Source organism: Plectropomus leopardus, chromosome 11, assembly GCF_008729295.1.
Source record: "Plectropomus leopardus isolate mb chromosome 11, YSFRI_Pleo_2.0, whole genome shotgun sequence".
NCBI classification, from domain to species: domain Eukaryota; kingdom Metazoa; phylum Chordata; class Actinopteri; order Perciformes; family Serranidae; genus Plectropomus; species Plectropomus leopardus.
The window spans coordinates 20,844,432-20,860,872 of NC_056473.1; the positions used below are offsets into that span (position 1 = coordinate 20,844,432).

The following is a 16,441-nucleotide window of genomic DNA, read 5'->3' on the forward strand; positions in this document are numbered from 1 at the left end:
GGGGCAGCCCGGTTCTGGAGATCCTTACAGTTGCCATGGTAACCCGCCACAACCGTCAGCGGAGGCGGCGAGGTTACGTTACCTTCAGGGGAACAGCAGGGGCAGAAGGAGAGAGGTCTTCGGCGTGGCATCCCCACAAAGGGCTCAACTTCCACAAGACAAGAGGGGAAAGAGCGTGAGGGAGTGACGTAGACGGGCGCACGGGTGGGCGGGAGATAAAGAGTGGTGGAGATAATGTAGGAGAAAGAGCAACGTTACAGAGAGAGAAAAAGAGGAGAGGACACAGAGCGTGGGTGGAGGGGGAAAGAGAAGAGTGAGGAGGGGAAAGAGGGGTGTGATGAAGGAGAAAGAAAATTGAGGAGAAAATCAAAAAAAAGGCAGGAGCACTGTGGTAGGGAGAGGACATATCACCTAGAGAGAGGAGGTGGGAGAGATCAGCTGTGTGGTGTAAGGGATGAAAAAAAGGGATAAAAATAGGAAACGGAAACAGGAGAAGACAGAAAACTTGTAGCACAGAAAGGGAAAATAATCCCCCCGTTTGATCTTTCATCTGTGGTTCTCCAGATAATCTTCAGTTAGGCATCAGCACCCCGTGTCAGTTATAAAACGGGAAGAGCCTACAAATATGGCCAGTGTTTATCCCAGCACACAGAATGATTTAATCCCATTATTAGAGCCATTACTGATCACCAGGAGCTCCATCTCCTTCACAGACACAGATAATTGCTTGTTCTTTAAAGATGTTTCAGCGTCTCCTTGTAAACACTACTTGAATGTTTAGACCAGCCAGCTCAATTTGTTGCCAGCGTGGTGACTTTTGAAGTGGAGCTACTTTTGAAGTGCAAATTAGGACTTTTTCTGATATGCACCACTTAACCGAGGTAGATCACAGACCTTAATAAACCCCCAAAATTAAGACTACGGAGTATGTGTGAAGTGAAGAGGATTCAGGGAGAATGTGCAGTTAGCTGGGGGAAACATATCTGATATTGACACAGACATATGGGCCATTACAGGACACATATGGGAGGCAGACAAAGTGTTCCCAGGCTGATGGGTAAAGGAGCAAGGAGAGTAAAATGCCTTCAAGGGACTATCACAGAGAAAAAATAAAAATCTGTTGAGGAAAAAACTGCAGTTTAGAAAATCTATTTTGCACAGATTGGAGTCCTAATAAAATTTTTATGGCTCTGCCAAATCATGCAAATATAGTTATGAAATGCATCGTTGGAACTTTACGCTCAGTAAATTCTTAATTGTAAAATCGTTAAAAGAGATGATAAAAATTATAAGGAAAAATATATAACTTATCAGATTCAGACACATTGATCCTGGCTTTAGTTTGGTTCTCCCCTGCAGGGCTCGAATACAATCATGCTCATAAAGCAAGTATCCACCTCACAGCCTGGTGTTCAGTCAAAACGCCACAGTTTCCCATCACACCATTAAACGTGGCAAGACAGAAGTAGAATTCTCCATAACACATTCGTTTCACCATTTCCAGATGCAAAGATTCAAAATGAGATACCACCTATTTTTAGTATTCATACACTACATGAGAGGAGCTGATGAAACATCATGACCCTGAAAGTACCCTTGTAAGCCAGCTCAGTTGGAAAATATGTATTCATCTTTATGTCAAAACTCCACATAATCTCCTGTCTGATGAGTGACGACAACCAGCAGGACAAAACCAACAGAAAAGCGTAGGCCTTGCTCTAATATGCGGAAATGCACCTTTTTTCCTCACTCCTCTTCACTGACACTGAATGACTATAAAGCACACACAGCCTGCTGATTTCACAACAGGCCTGAGGAGGAAAAGATGCATTCTGCTCATATTCAAACAAGGCCGCAGTCGACAAGATAACAACAGATAACACAAGACGTCTCACCCAGATATGGTGGACACTGTTACTGTTGGTCAATCACAGTTTTAGACACAGATGCTACGGGTCAGTGGTTGCAACACTGCCTATTAGCACACACTATACACACACACACACACACACACACACACACACACACACACACTCGGGGAGTTATGCAACTGAGCAGGTATGAGAAAGTCAGGGGAGCCATTGCTGGGACTAGAGGGCAGAACTACAGCAGCGCAGAGCTCTGAGGGGAAGCTAAGAGCCATGCCAGCAGTTTAGTATGAGTCAGTTCAGGAGGGGTTATACAATACTTTCATAGTGTGTGTGTGTGTGTGTGTGAGGAGGGTTCTGTGTTCCTAAATGTGTGCATACTGCAACATGTATCTCTTTTGTGTGTTCATGTGCTTCTTCGTCATCTAGGATATTTTTATGTGTCTCCTGTAGTTAGTTTTAACCAAACATTACTAAAACAAAAGCAAACAGAGCACTTGGCAGGGACTATTTTCAGCTGCGGAATAATACTCATTTGGCATCAGGATAGGCTATGTGATTGACTCAAAATAATCTACAGTGTCTGTGTTCACCTTGTGCAACAGTGTGCTACATTGACATTTTTATATTTTATGGCACAGAGGAATAAACTATATCAAGCTTTAATCTGCACAATGTACTTGCTGGAAGGATCAATATTGGAAGTAATATGCAGAATATCAGCAGTTTAAAACTTTAAATCAGAATCAGAAAAGTACTTTTACAGCATTATAACTATTATGCTGCTACTTTTAATGATTTTGGAAGACAGATTTTACGCTAATATTACCTGGCAAATTGAGGTGAAATAGTGTGAAAATTTCATATAATAAGAGCGAGCAAAATTATCTTAGGTGTCAGTTTTTCTGCAGCATTGTTAAAATGTGCTGAAAATGTTCCAAAAAGTACTGAAACACATTGAAATCTTTTCACCAAATTTTGTTTTAAATCCGTGCATAAGCAGTCTGTCTATGAAATGCCTATGAAGTGTCTATGTCACTGTAGATGAGGACAAAGGACCAGTAGCATCACTGGGTTTGCCTGCTGCATGCCTACTCTTTAAATAATCAAGCTGTCCCTGCCTCTCCAAAATGTTTTCATTGACGTTTTTGCGATAGTTTAAATTTGAAATAGTAATACTAACTGTCAGGAATTTACCATGGTGTCTTGTGAGACAGATTCATTCATGCTCACAAAGTGTTACTGTGAATTATACAAGGAGGATGTCTTTAAAGAGCATGTTCTGTATATTTAGCGTGAAATTGCACCGTCAAGTCAGTGCATTATTTACTTTTTTATGGGGTTTTTTTTGTTTGTTTGTTTATTTGTTTGTTTGTTTGTTTTGTTGACTGTGCTGAAGGGGACCACATATTTATTTTGAATGTAAGAATATTTATTGCTGTTTGTATTTCTGACTCTGCTATATGTCCCCGATTGTGTCTCTGCTGCAGTTTGTATCACACTGTCTATGTGCTGAGGAGTGACAAAAGTTACTTATTCATTCATTTATTCATCATTCATGGGTTTATAGAGATCAAAGATGATCTTAAGAGGACAGCATGAGACCAAGTGTCTGATCTCTGTTTGATGTAAAGAGTGTCTGAACTAGAAACCGAGTAAGGGGGGAGGGGGAGGGAGATATAGGAGCATAAAGTATTGCAATGAGGCTAAAAAGCCAGCCAGCCAGTCAGCCAGCCAGCCAATCAGCCAATCAAGGAAGATGGGAGGGGTACAAAGCTCAAGTCGAAACAAAAAGAGGGGGAGGAAGACAGATTGGGTTAGCCATTAGGTTAGTTTAAAGCGACAGATATGAAATACATACCGCCCAGATGCAAGTCCAGGATTTCACTGTAATTAGAATCTCCCCAATAGTCTACAATGACAGGGATATATTAGAGATAGGAGTTATTTCACACAGCCCCAAACTGGGCACACAAACACACAGAAAATTCTCCAACAACAGCAAGTCATGCATGTTCTTGCACACAAAGACACACACACACACACACACACGCACGCACACACTGCAGCGTCACTCAGAACAAAGAGAGTCCGTCAGTACTCACCACAGTGCATAATGCAAGTCAGGTTGAGCATTGCTACATGGCATTTTCCAAAAATAATAAGAGGCTACAACATAGATTTGCTGTATTGCTGTTTACTGGCTCAGTCTGCTTAATATCACACAAAGCCTCTTGTAATGTGCGCCGATATGTCGAGGGCAACATATTTTTGTATTGCTTTCATTTAATTTGGCAATGTTGTAGTTGGTTAAAACAGCAAGAACAGCTCTAATTCTCTCCAGTTATGTATCAATCCATGTGCACCAATGTTTGATTACAACAATTTAATGATTGAATACTTAATTATTTTAGACTGAAAGAGCAGCTGAGTGTTTAGTGTGATCTTTGAGTACAACAGACAAAGTCACAAACAACTCTGGATTGATGTTACTACAGTAAAAAAAAAATAATATAATAGATAAGATTTCAGCAAACGTCTGTATCAAGTCACTCAGCCACAGCAAACATTTGCAGAAAATAGTCTAATAAAGAAGTTGTCAGCCTGCAAAACCAATTCATATTTGATTTCTTACATTCTGATTGCTTTTATAATAAAAATGTAACGTGATCTGAGTCTTGATCAGAGTACAGAAACTCTCCTCATTGAGAGGCAGTGAAGGAGACAAAAACACATCCAGAATGAGCAAACACAAATCTATGTCGGGGACACACATTCTCCTGATCGCATGCAGCATCGGACTGACGATGGCGGACACGTTATGGACGGACAGAGATCGACAATGTTCAGAGATGGAGAACTGTTGCAGTGTGTCACCACAGATGAAGCCTACATAACAGTGTCACATGTCATTAATACAAAAAGGAAAAACTACAGTAAATCTAATACCTGATCTTCTTTTGTGCTGTTTGGGTAATGTATAAGTACCTTTATACAATCCTTTAAGAGAGTAGAGTAGTAAACAAGTTAAAACATACTCAAACAATTAACTGGACACACAGCTGATGGGAAAAGTAAATAGTTATTTAGTTTGGTGGGAAAATGGCCAAATTTATGTGCATGCATTTGCATGATAAAAGTTACCGTTGCCATCACCATTAAGTAAATTAGGATGGAATACACTGTCAGCTCTACAAAGGACAACCTCTGAGCCTTATTCGCATACAAAACTCACGTCACGTAGATAATGTGTTATTGCCACTGAGCACTATCAATGCTTCACACTTATAAACTGCACCAAATAATGAACTGCACTGCCCGCTAACAAATAATGTATTCTCGGAAATATATTGTCTGTGATAGTCCCTTGTCAAGACCAATTTAGGTTTATTACTTTGGAGAAACAAATATGTCTTCCTGCACATAAATCTACGTACTGGAATATGCTTCAGTAGGACTAGACAATTGTAAACACAGACAGTAATTTTAACACAATGTTAATGATCGCAGAGGGACAGCTTTTCTGAGATAATGCACCTTCTTGGTTACATCATCCCAATCATCGATATTACTATTATTCCCTTTAGAGCTCTAGAAAAGGCTGAACTCATATAAAGATAAAACATGGTCTCATATAGCCAGCGCTGACACAAAAACAAGATTTAATTGCCTCACATAGAGTAAATCACTCATAAAATGTTAATAATAGGAGAGTTATATGTGTTATGAAACTTACTACACCCTGAAGTTTACTAAATGAGGGCATTACATCTATCTGCAGTAGTATACTGACACGCCGTGCCACATGGGATGGCCAGATTGATCTAAAAAAAAAATGTATGAACATATAAGTGACAAATCGTTACCTGCTTCTCCTCTCAAAGCTTTCTCCACAGCGACGCCCCTCTCCTCCAGCTGCCGCTGCTTCTCCTCCACCTGCTCCAACTGTCTCTGGATGATCTGAACAAACAAGCAGGATAAAGTAATTAATGAAAAGCAAAACTACATAAACACAGTGCATTACAGCCAAGTTGAGTTATCTCACATGGGTGTACAGAATAATAACATCCACCATCCAAAATTTGTGTCGCAGGTTTCTAAGGGAGGTGGCTGCAGAGGTTACTTCTAACATTCAACTGATGCAACAGTTTACACTCATTAAAAATAAATGGCTCAAAGCACAGCGGGAACACTGCTAATTGGAACTGTATTGATGTCTACAAGTACGTGAGCCTGTTCTGTTGGGCAAATATTATTTCATGAATTTCACCAAAAACGTTTAATATTTCATAGTTCTCTGCTCTTCGGCCAACACCACACTCTCACTAGTTATGTGAGTGTCAGTGAATGGGAGCGCAATTGTAGAGGGGGGGGGGGGGGGGTGCAGCCACTTACGACACCTGAGAGGGCTGCAGCCGTAATGTCCATATTTAAACTCAGCTTTCCATTTACAAATACTGCTTAGGGCAGCTGAAGTGCTTGGCCTTTTGACACAGAACATTTCAACTGAAATCACTTCCCGGTAGAGAGCACTCAATCACAATCAACGGATCAGCAGCAAGTCTCAAAAGAGGTGAAGGACCTGTCAATGAGTAACTCTTGTTAAGGCTTCTGTTATTGAGGCCAAGGCCACAGAGCCGTGTAAAGCAGCAGCTACAAAAGTCCACTACCGTTACCTCTAACTATTTTTTAAACACTAATGCTATGAGAGAAAAATACACTGGTATTGAAGGGGACCAAATATGCTTATTTTCAGGTTCATAGTTAAACCCACCCCACAACCATGTTTTACATGCTTTGCTCTATCTCTCTATCTGAGACACCTCTGTTTAGCACCTGTCTCTTGAGGTTCCATCCCAAACAAGACCAGCATGCTCTGACAGGTCAGTGTTTCAGAGTTTTCCATATCTGCACAATTTTTACCAGATCCTGCCATAACAGGATCCGGCACCTCCCATGTTGGGACCAGAACCTATTAAATTGGATTTGGCACCTCCCGTGTCACTACGAAAATGAGTATATACATTTTTGTCTAATATTTAATGTTACCTGTCTTATTAGTTTTTATTTCCCACTGAAGTCGCACAAAATCCCTTGTTTACCTATTTTAGATGCATTTTAAATCAGATCTTGAGAGACATCTCAAGGGAGCTGATGTTGTGATTTGAAATTGCGGTTTGAATTTAAGATAGCCTGCCCTCAGTGGCAAGTAGGGAATTGGTAAAATAGCAAAAATATAATCAAGTTTGTTGAATTTCCTCAAACTATCCAGCCAGTCGGACCTGAAGCAGGCCAAAGTCATTTTGGCAGATCGACAGTGTGGAGAGCCCTGTGAGGTCATGGATTGCAAATGGACATAGTACATAGAACTGCCAGAGACGTGATGAGTAAAGACGCAGGGGAAAGGAGGCTGAGAGGCTAAGGGCTCTATGGATGTTTTTTGGCCTGTTTTGGACAAATAAGCATGTTCTGGGACCTCCTACTTTACAAATTAAGCACTGTTGCCCTGCATTATCGTTCCAGTAGAGGAATAACTGTAAGGGAGTATATATTGTAACAGAGTATATATAAAGTTTATATTCTCTACTGGGAAAAAATGGCCAATAAATGCTTTTAAACACAATGGACCATGTTCCAGCAGGAATACCATCCGAAAATTTGGGAGAATTTAACAACATCATAGCAGTGTACTTGCACCCAGGGATTTACTGTAAGAGTATAGCTGCACTTTCTACAATGAAATATCACAAATAAAAGCTGCTAAACACAATCAGACATGTCCAAATGGGAATATGGTCCAAAATCAGGAGAAATTAACAACATCATTAACATAAAAAACTTTTTTCCTTCACATTAGCATGTAGCTACATGTAGAAGTGTAGGCTACGCAATGTAAACACTTGCAGTAGCGTGCCTGGAGCAGATGACCATATCCAAATTAGGAAAAAAAACCTCCTTACTTTTACATAGATATACCTCATTATTTGAAATTGTGGTTATTAATCAATATATACATCTGACATTGTGTAAAATTATACATATATGACAGTAAATAAAGAAAACAAACTAGGTCCCCTTAAATACTGAGGACATATTCCCTTTTCTATTTTTAAGCTTAACCAAAGTAGCATAGCCATTGTAAAAAGAATCATTTCATATTTTCGTTTCCAGTGGTTAAAATATTTATTTATGAGAGTTATTCTCTGTCATCACAGATACTGACTACAAAAACACAGTATTTCTGGCCATCATCGGCCAGAAATACTCATAAAGTAAATATGATGTCCTCAAGTGACCCATAACCAGTTCAAACTAGTTCAAATGAGTTTGCATGTCTTCACGTGATCTGTTGGCAAGTTAAACTCACAGAGACCCCTTTGGTGAAAAGGAAAATTGCCTTTGGTATCTTACTTTAGTGGTATGTATTTTACAGTAGATGCTTGAGATGAGGTCCATTTAAATGATATTTGAGCTGATTCTGATTGTATATGATTTGATTAGCTGGTGTAACCTAAATTAAGAGATACAAAGGCAGAACAATTAATCAAATGAACAGAAACAGCTCAATTTATTTATTTATTTTCACTTGGGACTTCCACTCACTTCCTCTGTCAGTGCCGAACTTTATCAGTGTCGCACAGCAAGAGAAGCTAAACAAGAAGCATGGCTTGGGTTCTGCAAATAGCCACTTTTAGGCCAGCTAACCGCAGCTCCTGGAGCAGAGACTTTAGCCTTGGCTTAGTGCTGAGTCAGTGGACTGGAAGCCTGACTGCAGAGTAACAACATCAATCAAAGTGGATTTCCTAACCGAAGGATGAATTTGGCCGCCCTCCAAGGAGGGCTGAGTCACATTAGATTGACCATATGGTAGGTTAAAAACAAATAAAACAGGACAACACTGGGTAACAGTGACAACAGTACTAATGTAGCCTATCTCTTGTATGCTACTAACACTACAGACATACAACTAACCCACTTAATTTTTACATTGTTTGACATGTTCGACATGAATGATGGTTTGATGAAAACATGCATGTATGGTTACTATCTTAGTTTAGTATGTAAGCTTGCGGCTATTTATTAATCATCACTAACTACATAGTAAAGCAAACAGTTCCACACATGACTTTTATGAAAGCAACTTTTTGTCATATTTGCTGATACTGTTATTTCATGGCCTTTGTGTCCATCTACCAGACTGAAGGAAAACAACCAATCAGAGCTGAGGAGTCTCTAACGGAGCTGTCAATCTTGTCAATGCCTGTGAACTGCAGTCAAACTGTCGGTGCTGATCAAATATGAATCAAGATTGTGTTAATGCATTGCCTTCTTAATCACCTCAAATATTTTTAGAAATATATTTAAATGAGAACGTTTGGACAGTGCTTGGTTTTTGCTCTATTGTTTTATACATGGCAGCCAGGTCAAAAACCTTCTCATCTCCTTTTCTCGTTTTAAAGCTAAACAATTCACTTTAATATGTTTCTAAAAACATTTGAGGCCAGAGGAAGGTAATGCAGTAACAGAATCTTAATTCATATTTGATTACCATTGCCCTGTTTGACAGCAAGTCACAAGTCATTGGTTAATTTTACTGTTTGGCTGTATTTGTACTCGTAAGGTGGATTCTTGCAAATGCCATTAGAAGCACTACGAGGAAGCAGAGGAACATGATTTTTTTCATAGACTATCCATCTCATGTACTTACATGTGGGTATGGTGACAGTTTCAGCAAATATGACAAAAAACGATTGACCTACTAAGTTAGCAACTACAGCTTTAAGGCTGATGTCAAGTATTTTGTCGTAAACTAATGTATTGGAAAGACTGAAATGTTGTCCCAGTGATGGTGCCAAATGAAAATTCTGGTAAACGAAAAACATATTAATCAAGAGGAAAATATGAGTGTCTGTACCAAATTTCATAGCAATTTATCCAATAGTTGCACAGACATTTCACTCAAAACCACAACTGCCCACCTCACAGTGGGGATGGAGGGAAAGTCAGAGGATCAGAAAAGGTCAGCTACCTGAGCTCTGTGCAGCCTCTTGAGTTCCTCCTGCTTGGCTTGTCGTCGTGCTGCTTTCTGGACCCTCCGTGTCAGCTTGGCATTCAGCTCCTCCTCTGTGTAGGTTTTCTGGTGTAATGACAAAAAAACACGGGTCAGAGAGGTCTCACTCACAAGCTGCTAATATGTGGAGTTGACTCCATGGAGCCCTGGCCCTTCAGAAAAGCTCAACAGGAGAGGAGGGGGGAAACTCTGATTGGGTCTTGTAGAAGGTCAGGGACAAACTCGACTAGCAACAATAAAATCTATCTCAGAATATTTAAACCTTCACTACACAGTTAACACTATCTACAGGCTTTTCGCATCCTTTCAATTGCAATTTCAAGGTAACACATTTCTCTCACATTTACAGTCCTTCAAATTATGAAATCTTCCATAGTAAAAGGCAATAATATAGTGAGTAAATAAGCAGGGGTCTTTCTCGTTTTAGTGGACTTGTGAGGACATAAAAAGCTGGCATGTATCAGGAGCAAGAGAAAACAGCACTGAAGTAGAACATCAAGGTTATTCCAGTATCCAGACTGGAGTGAAAGAATACCACAGTGACAGATAGGCAGGTTAATATCATACCAGTCAGAGAGGAACCAACCCTGATATCAAGAAATGCAGAGGTATCATTGTGACCAAGAAAAGTGAGCAATTTTGGAAAAGTCACGTTGTAACAGAGTGGAGATCCAGCAGTGAGTGAGCGGGCGCTGCAGCCCGACTTATCACATGCATCCAGAGAGGACGGTTAGTTTTAGGCCAGAGGTGTTATGACAGTAAACTGGCACATGCGCGGGGGGGTGGGGGGGTCGGGGGTGGTGGGGGTAATCAATGGGAATGTATGTAATACTACCTTTGTGGCGTACGATCTCTTGAACGCCAGTGCGTGAGGGACATAAACAGACTTGGGGAAGACAAAACAAAAAAAAAAGGGAGGAAACAAACATGATACAGATGATATGATTAAATGGGTTAATGATTATGTTAAGTTGGTCAAAATAAAACAAAAAAAGTAATAATTTAGCTGGTACAATCAAAAACAGGCAATGTTAATATCCCACACCAACACAAAAATGGCACGGTGCAGTGACATTATATACATCTACGTTAATCAGAAATTAGTTAAACAAAACATCAATTACAAATCACATTGTTAATAGAACAGATTTTGGATTTTTAGAAACTTGTCCTACCATAAAGCAGTGAGACAGCTCTATTATTTTCAATACTATATCTACAGTGATCTCTAAGGGAATATATCAATACATTCACAGATCTGAAAAACTATGAAATACCACAAAAGTCACTAGAGACTAGTCTACTTGATTCCTGTGGGCTCTTATTGAATTATGCAAGGCCTGGCAGGCATGGCACAGCTTTAACCCATTACTAGAGCTGCACAAAGTCCAAATTTAGATCAATATTATTGAAGACTAACAAAATGTCAAATCTTCATAGATGTCATCAAAATGAAGAAAACAAAGAGCTTTTTTAAAAATGCTTTTACAGCGGTTAATGAATTCATGCCTCTGGCCCTGAACTCGACTGCGTCTATCTAAACCACCAAAAACACGCACACACAGACTGAGCAGCAGTGGAGACAATTGTTTCTGAATTTCAGCCTGACACAATGAATGCAAATGGGTTCAAATAAAAGAACTCATATGACAGAAATGTGGGTATTGTGTAGTCATTATATGCCACCTGCATGCGTAATGACTCCAGTCTTCTTAAAAAATGTATCTTATCATTATTTTACTTTTTGTTTTGACTAATCATTTAAACATGCATTTAACATGTGACAATGTGGTGCTGAAGACCTTGAAACTGTGTTTTTTGCTCTGAGATCACCTTAGGGCAAAAAAGTAAACATTCTTTCATCTAACACCACTTTAAAAAGAGATGAATAGTATTAAATATGAATTTCAGGTCAATCTAAAGGCCACATTCAAGCTTTGTTACCTTAATGTTGAAAGATTATAATATATGATTTATTTGCCTACTTGCAAAATTGCATTTAGATGAAATTCAAAATCATTTAACCCCCTGCTGCACAATACCTCCTCATTGTCTTTCTCCTTTTCTCGATCAACCTCTTTCTCCCGCTCTCTTTCTTTAAGCCTTCCTTTCACCCTCTTTCTTTGCTTTAACTCCCTCCTTCTCTCCTTCTCCAGTTTCTCCTCCTTAATCGCTTCCTTCTGCATGCCTGATACTAGGTCAAAGATGTCCGTGTGCTGCTGGGGAAGTGGAAGAAATTATTTAAAGGAGAATGTTTTTTTTAAAGGAGGTAAAATAGAAATGGATGCAATAGATGTGACATCGAGCCTCGCTTAACCTGTCCGCAGATTATGCTTCTATCACTCAGGTCTGGAAAGGTTTAACAGGCATATCTGGCAGGGATAAGCATGCTTGCGTTGTTGTGCTTTACACTTAACAGGATGAGCACATCACCTGAGAATCATTGGTTTTTGCTTCCAATTTCCAAACTAGAAAAAATGAGGGTGCACTGTATGATTTTCCAAAAATAAATCACAGACAAAATGTGTGATATAATAAAGCATGAGAATTCATGCTTCACTTTATCTATAACACCAGGACCAAAATCTTAAGAACTTTCAAGAGCGGTCTGGCTCTGATCTCCGCTGATCGTCAGCTGATGTTTTGCAAACAAAAATTTCTTCTCTTAAATGAGCTCAGTGTGGCTTTGCAAGGCTATACATGTCTAAATACCTCATGATGAAAGCGTGACATGTCTAACTACATCCACTGTTACTTACATCTGCCTTTGACTTCTGGGACGACCTCTCCAGAACATCATCACAGGAAAGGTCTGAGTCCTCAGAGAAGCTCAAGTTTCTGCGGGATTTCAAATCTGTAAAAAAAAAAAAAAAAAAGACAGAAGTAAGTAGTTAGTAATATTAGAATAATAATTAGAAATATTACAAAGAATCATAGTCAAACACTGCATGACCTATCTTACCCGATGATCTCCCAGGAGGAGACACTTTCTTCTTCCCAGAGTCCTGAGTGGTGGAGCTTGAGGATGGTGTGCTCGGACACGATTTATCATCCTTCTTCTTTTTGTCCTTCTTGTACCCTGAGAAGACAGCCTTCCACAGCGACTTGTGTTTGGGCGGTGTCTCTTCTGTCCCGGAGAGCCTGCTGGTGTCGTTCTTGGCTTTTTTCTCCTTCTTATTCTTGCGTGGCGAGAAGAGGGAACTTCGTTTCTTGCTCTTACTCGATGAGGAGCCGTCTGACGAAGCCACCGAGCTGTCCAAACTCTTGTTGCTGCTGAAGAAACGCTCAGGAAGAGCCTCCGCCTTCTTCGACTCCAGAGCTTTCACGGCTGAAGTCTTCGGAGAGACGGCTGACTTTTTACTTTTTCCCGCAGTATCTGGGGTGACAGTCCAGGCCACTTTGGGTGAGGCACCCTTTTCTATATCGGATTCTTTCATCTTATTTAACTGCTTGGCCATGGCATCCTTCAGAGCCTGGCTCTTGATGGACTTTTCTCTAGCCTTCATTCTCTCCTCAGCGATCTCCTTGGCCTCTGGGGAGAATTGAGTTGCCCGCTGGGTCTTTAAGACTTGGCTAACAGGGATATTAGGTTTACCGTTTTCCATTGCTAGAGCCAGATGCAGGGGAGGTCTGTCCTTGCTGGGCTTGCTGGTGGGTGGAGTATAGTACCTGTTTATGCTCGTTTCTGGTGTCCGCTCATCGTAGGTCTCCTCCACGTCATCTGCAAACGGAATCTCCTCCACCGTCTCAACAAATGATTTCCTCACCTCCTGCGGCCTTGGCCTCCTCTTCTCCCTCATCACAACCACTGGAGTTGTTTCTGGTTCTGCCTGAGGTGAGGAGACTTTCCTCGGTGCGGGTTTGGGTGCAGACACGGGGCTCAGCTGGGTCCTCGGTGCAGGAATGGGACTCTTGGTTTTTTCTGGCTCTTTGGCACGCTCAGGTGGAGGTTTATCTGTTCCGTTGCTCCAGGACACCTGGTGTCTCTGCTGCCTGAGCACAGCTGGAGACTGATTAGCAGGCACAGGTGGTGGTGGGCTGGAGGGCGGGGTGAGCATGGTGGAGTCGGACGTGTTGTAGCTGTCACTGTTTGCCGTCTGGCTCGTGGCCATGCTCCCGTTCAACCCCAAGCCAGAGCTGCTGCTGAGGTCCCTCTTGTCCGAGCCATTACTCTTGGGCTCCACAGGAGCAATTGGGGTAATGACCTGACCCTCCAGAGTGATGTTCAGTCTGCGGATGACAGCACGGCCTGTAAAGGCAGGTTTCTGTTCCTCCGGCACATCTGGAGTCTGGGTCTTGACAGGGATAGGATCTTGCACTGGAGCTGTGATGACACTCTTCTCTAAGATTTTACTACTGCGGTCCAATGGAGACAGACCGAGGCTCTTCCTGATCTCAGCACTCTTTAACCAAAATTCCTCAATGATATCTGTCTTTTTAGACGGAGTTTCCTCCTTTGAGGAATCTATGGAAGTCGAGTGCTCAGGCGTGTCTTTGTCTGTTTTGGTCATGGGTGTCGAAGTGACGGCGGGGACAGGCTGAGTTCTGACGGGAGAGTCAGAGGAAAGAGGTGACGAGGGTTCCTGGCAGGGCAAAGGCTGTGCACAGATTGGGGAGAGGGGGTTGCCTGTGAGAGGGCAAATAGATCGCTGAGGGTAGACAGGAGATATAGGCGTGCGAGTCTCTGGTAGTGGAGTGGGCTGAGAGCGGATTGGGGAGCTGACAGGTGACTTGACGGGGGATATGATGGGTGATCTCACAGGTGACTCATTGTCTGGCTTGACTGGAGAGCTGATGGGTGATTTGGTGAGAGAAGTGAGGGGAGATGAGGCTGGGACATTGACAGGAGAAGCCTCAGCAGCAAGAGTTGGAGACGGGACAGGAGATGGTTCCTTGAGTGGAGCAGGTGAAGGAGACAGCGGGCTCTTGATGGCTGCAGTGGGAGATGGAGTCGTCCTCTCGGGCTTTTTTTCCTCAGGTATGAATGGTTCTGGGAAAAAGTGTGCGCCAGGAGACTTAAGCAGAGTTAACTGGGAGAAAAAAAAAGAAGATTAGGATTTAGTCAAAATTGACGTCACATAAGTTCACTTTGTTAAGCATGGAATTAGCTCACCTGTAATTCGGGCTCTGGAGATGGTTTCAATGGGGAAAGAACAACATCTTCTTTCTGCACAGGGCTGGTGCTGGATGGTTCTGAATGCAAAAATTACAAAAATAAGTTTTTTAAGTTTAAAAATATTTGTGATCAATTTAGAGGAATATTAGAGACATGTACCAATACTAGAGGCCATTCTCAGACTCTCTGATTCCTTGTCTTCCTCAGTGAGTACTTCAGGACGCTCTGGCTGATGTAAACGTGCCTCGGCTTCTGCATCTGAAGGGATGTCATCTGGAATTTAAACATTTTGAAAATTTTAACTTTTACACCGCTTTAGAAGTTTAATTATTTATATTCTTTTATTGTAACAGAGCCCAGTTCTTTGTGAACTGATGGCTTCATCATTATTTGTCTTATTTTGACCGCTCACCCTGATCCATCTCTGTACCGGGCTCTATATCTGGACTGTCTGCTTCTGCTTCCAGATCTTCATCTTCACAGGGCCCTGGCATGACAAAAAAATGTCAAAAAGTTAGTCAACTAACACTCTCTCACTGCAGATAATAACAGAGCGAGAACTTTTTTTCAACTTCCTAACCTTAAATGAACTGTTCTCAAAAATTCTCGCTTCAGGCTAAATGTTTTTTCTTTTTAAAAAAAGAGAGCACCGGAGTTCAAAGATTGCTTAATGAAAAAATCTATCAAAAGCAGTTTTGAAGAGTGGGCTGGAAAATTAAAGGTTGAAAAAAGGATGAAAAGGCTTCAAAAACCAAAATCCTTTTTTTTTTACTGAGGACAGCTTTAGGAAAAGTTTTCTGGCAAGAAAATCAAACATTAGTTGTGCCCACAAAACTAAATCATACATGTCAAGTCAATAAATATGAACAAAGGGTTGAGCACAGAGTAGCATTAGTGAATAGACACATGCAGCTATCCATTTTTTTAAATGTGCAAGTGGATGACATTTAAACCAAGCAAAAGCAGAAACCAAAAATGTTAATGACATTGGTTAAGTGACGAGCAATAACTCCTCATTTAAACTAAAGTAGGTGGGAGAGACTGTGAGTGTAACCTATACAGTTTCATGCAGATTTAGGATAATATTACAACATTAACCTTCACTTCTGCTAAATGCACTTTAGGCCTTTGTCCATGTGGGTGCACAGGCACATACTGAAATAACATCTGATTCTAGTGGGTCTGAGAACAAGAAGATCTTCACTAGGCTTTAAACCATAATGACCCTGCCTATGAATTTAAATATATGTGTAGGACTCTCATAACATAAAGTCAAGCTATTGGAAAGTTGATATGATACCTCAACAGCCTCAATATCTAAACTTTGTGCAAGTACAAGTGCCATGAAGGTGTTAGTCCATGAAAGTAATAACAGTAATGGTGGAT

At 41.0% G+C, this 16,441-nt stretch overlaps 1 protein-coding gene across 21 annotated transcripts in view; it reads right to left on the minus strand.

The window, feature by feature from the left end:
* The window catches only part of mical3a (microtubule associated monooxygenase, calponin and LIM domain containing 3a), a 106,891-nt gene that overhangs the window by 7,592 nt on the left and 82,858 nt on the right, over positions 1–16,441 (minus strand). For 13 of the 21 annotated variants that reach the window (XM_042495757.1, XM_042495761.1, XM_042495755.1 and 10 more), the window contains 10 exons: positions 15,468–15,542; positions 15,215–15,328; positions 15,053–15,132; positions 12,902–14,969; positions 12,699–12,793; positions 11,982–12,158; positions 10,775–10,825; positions 9,898–10,005; positions 5,735–5,828; positions 83–148 (listed from right to left, as the gene is read on the minus strand). In XM_042495757.1, coding sequence (XP_042351691.1) covers positions 83–148; positions 5,735–5,828; positions 9,898–10,005; positions 10,775–10,825; positions 11,982–12,158; positions 12,699–12,793; positions 12,902–14,969; positions 15,053–15,132; positions 15,215–15,328; positions 15,468–15,542 — 2,928 coding nt within the window. Of the gene's footprint in view, positions 1–82; positions 149–3,729; positions 3,781–5,734; positions 5,829–9,897; positions 10,006–10,774; positions 10,826–11,981; positions 12,159–12,698; positions 12,794–12,901; positions 14,970–15,052; positions 15,133–15,214; positions 15,329–15,467; positions 15,543–16,441 lie in introns of all 21 variants that reach the window. The other 8 variants (XM_042495762.1, XM_042495765.1, XM_042495763.1 and 5 more) reach the window with 6 other exon arrangements.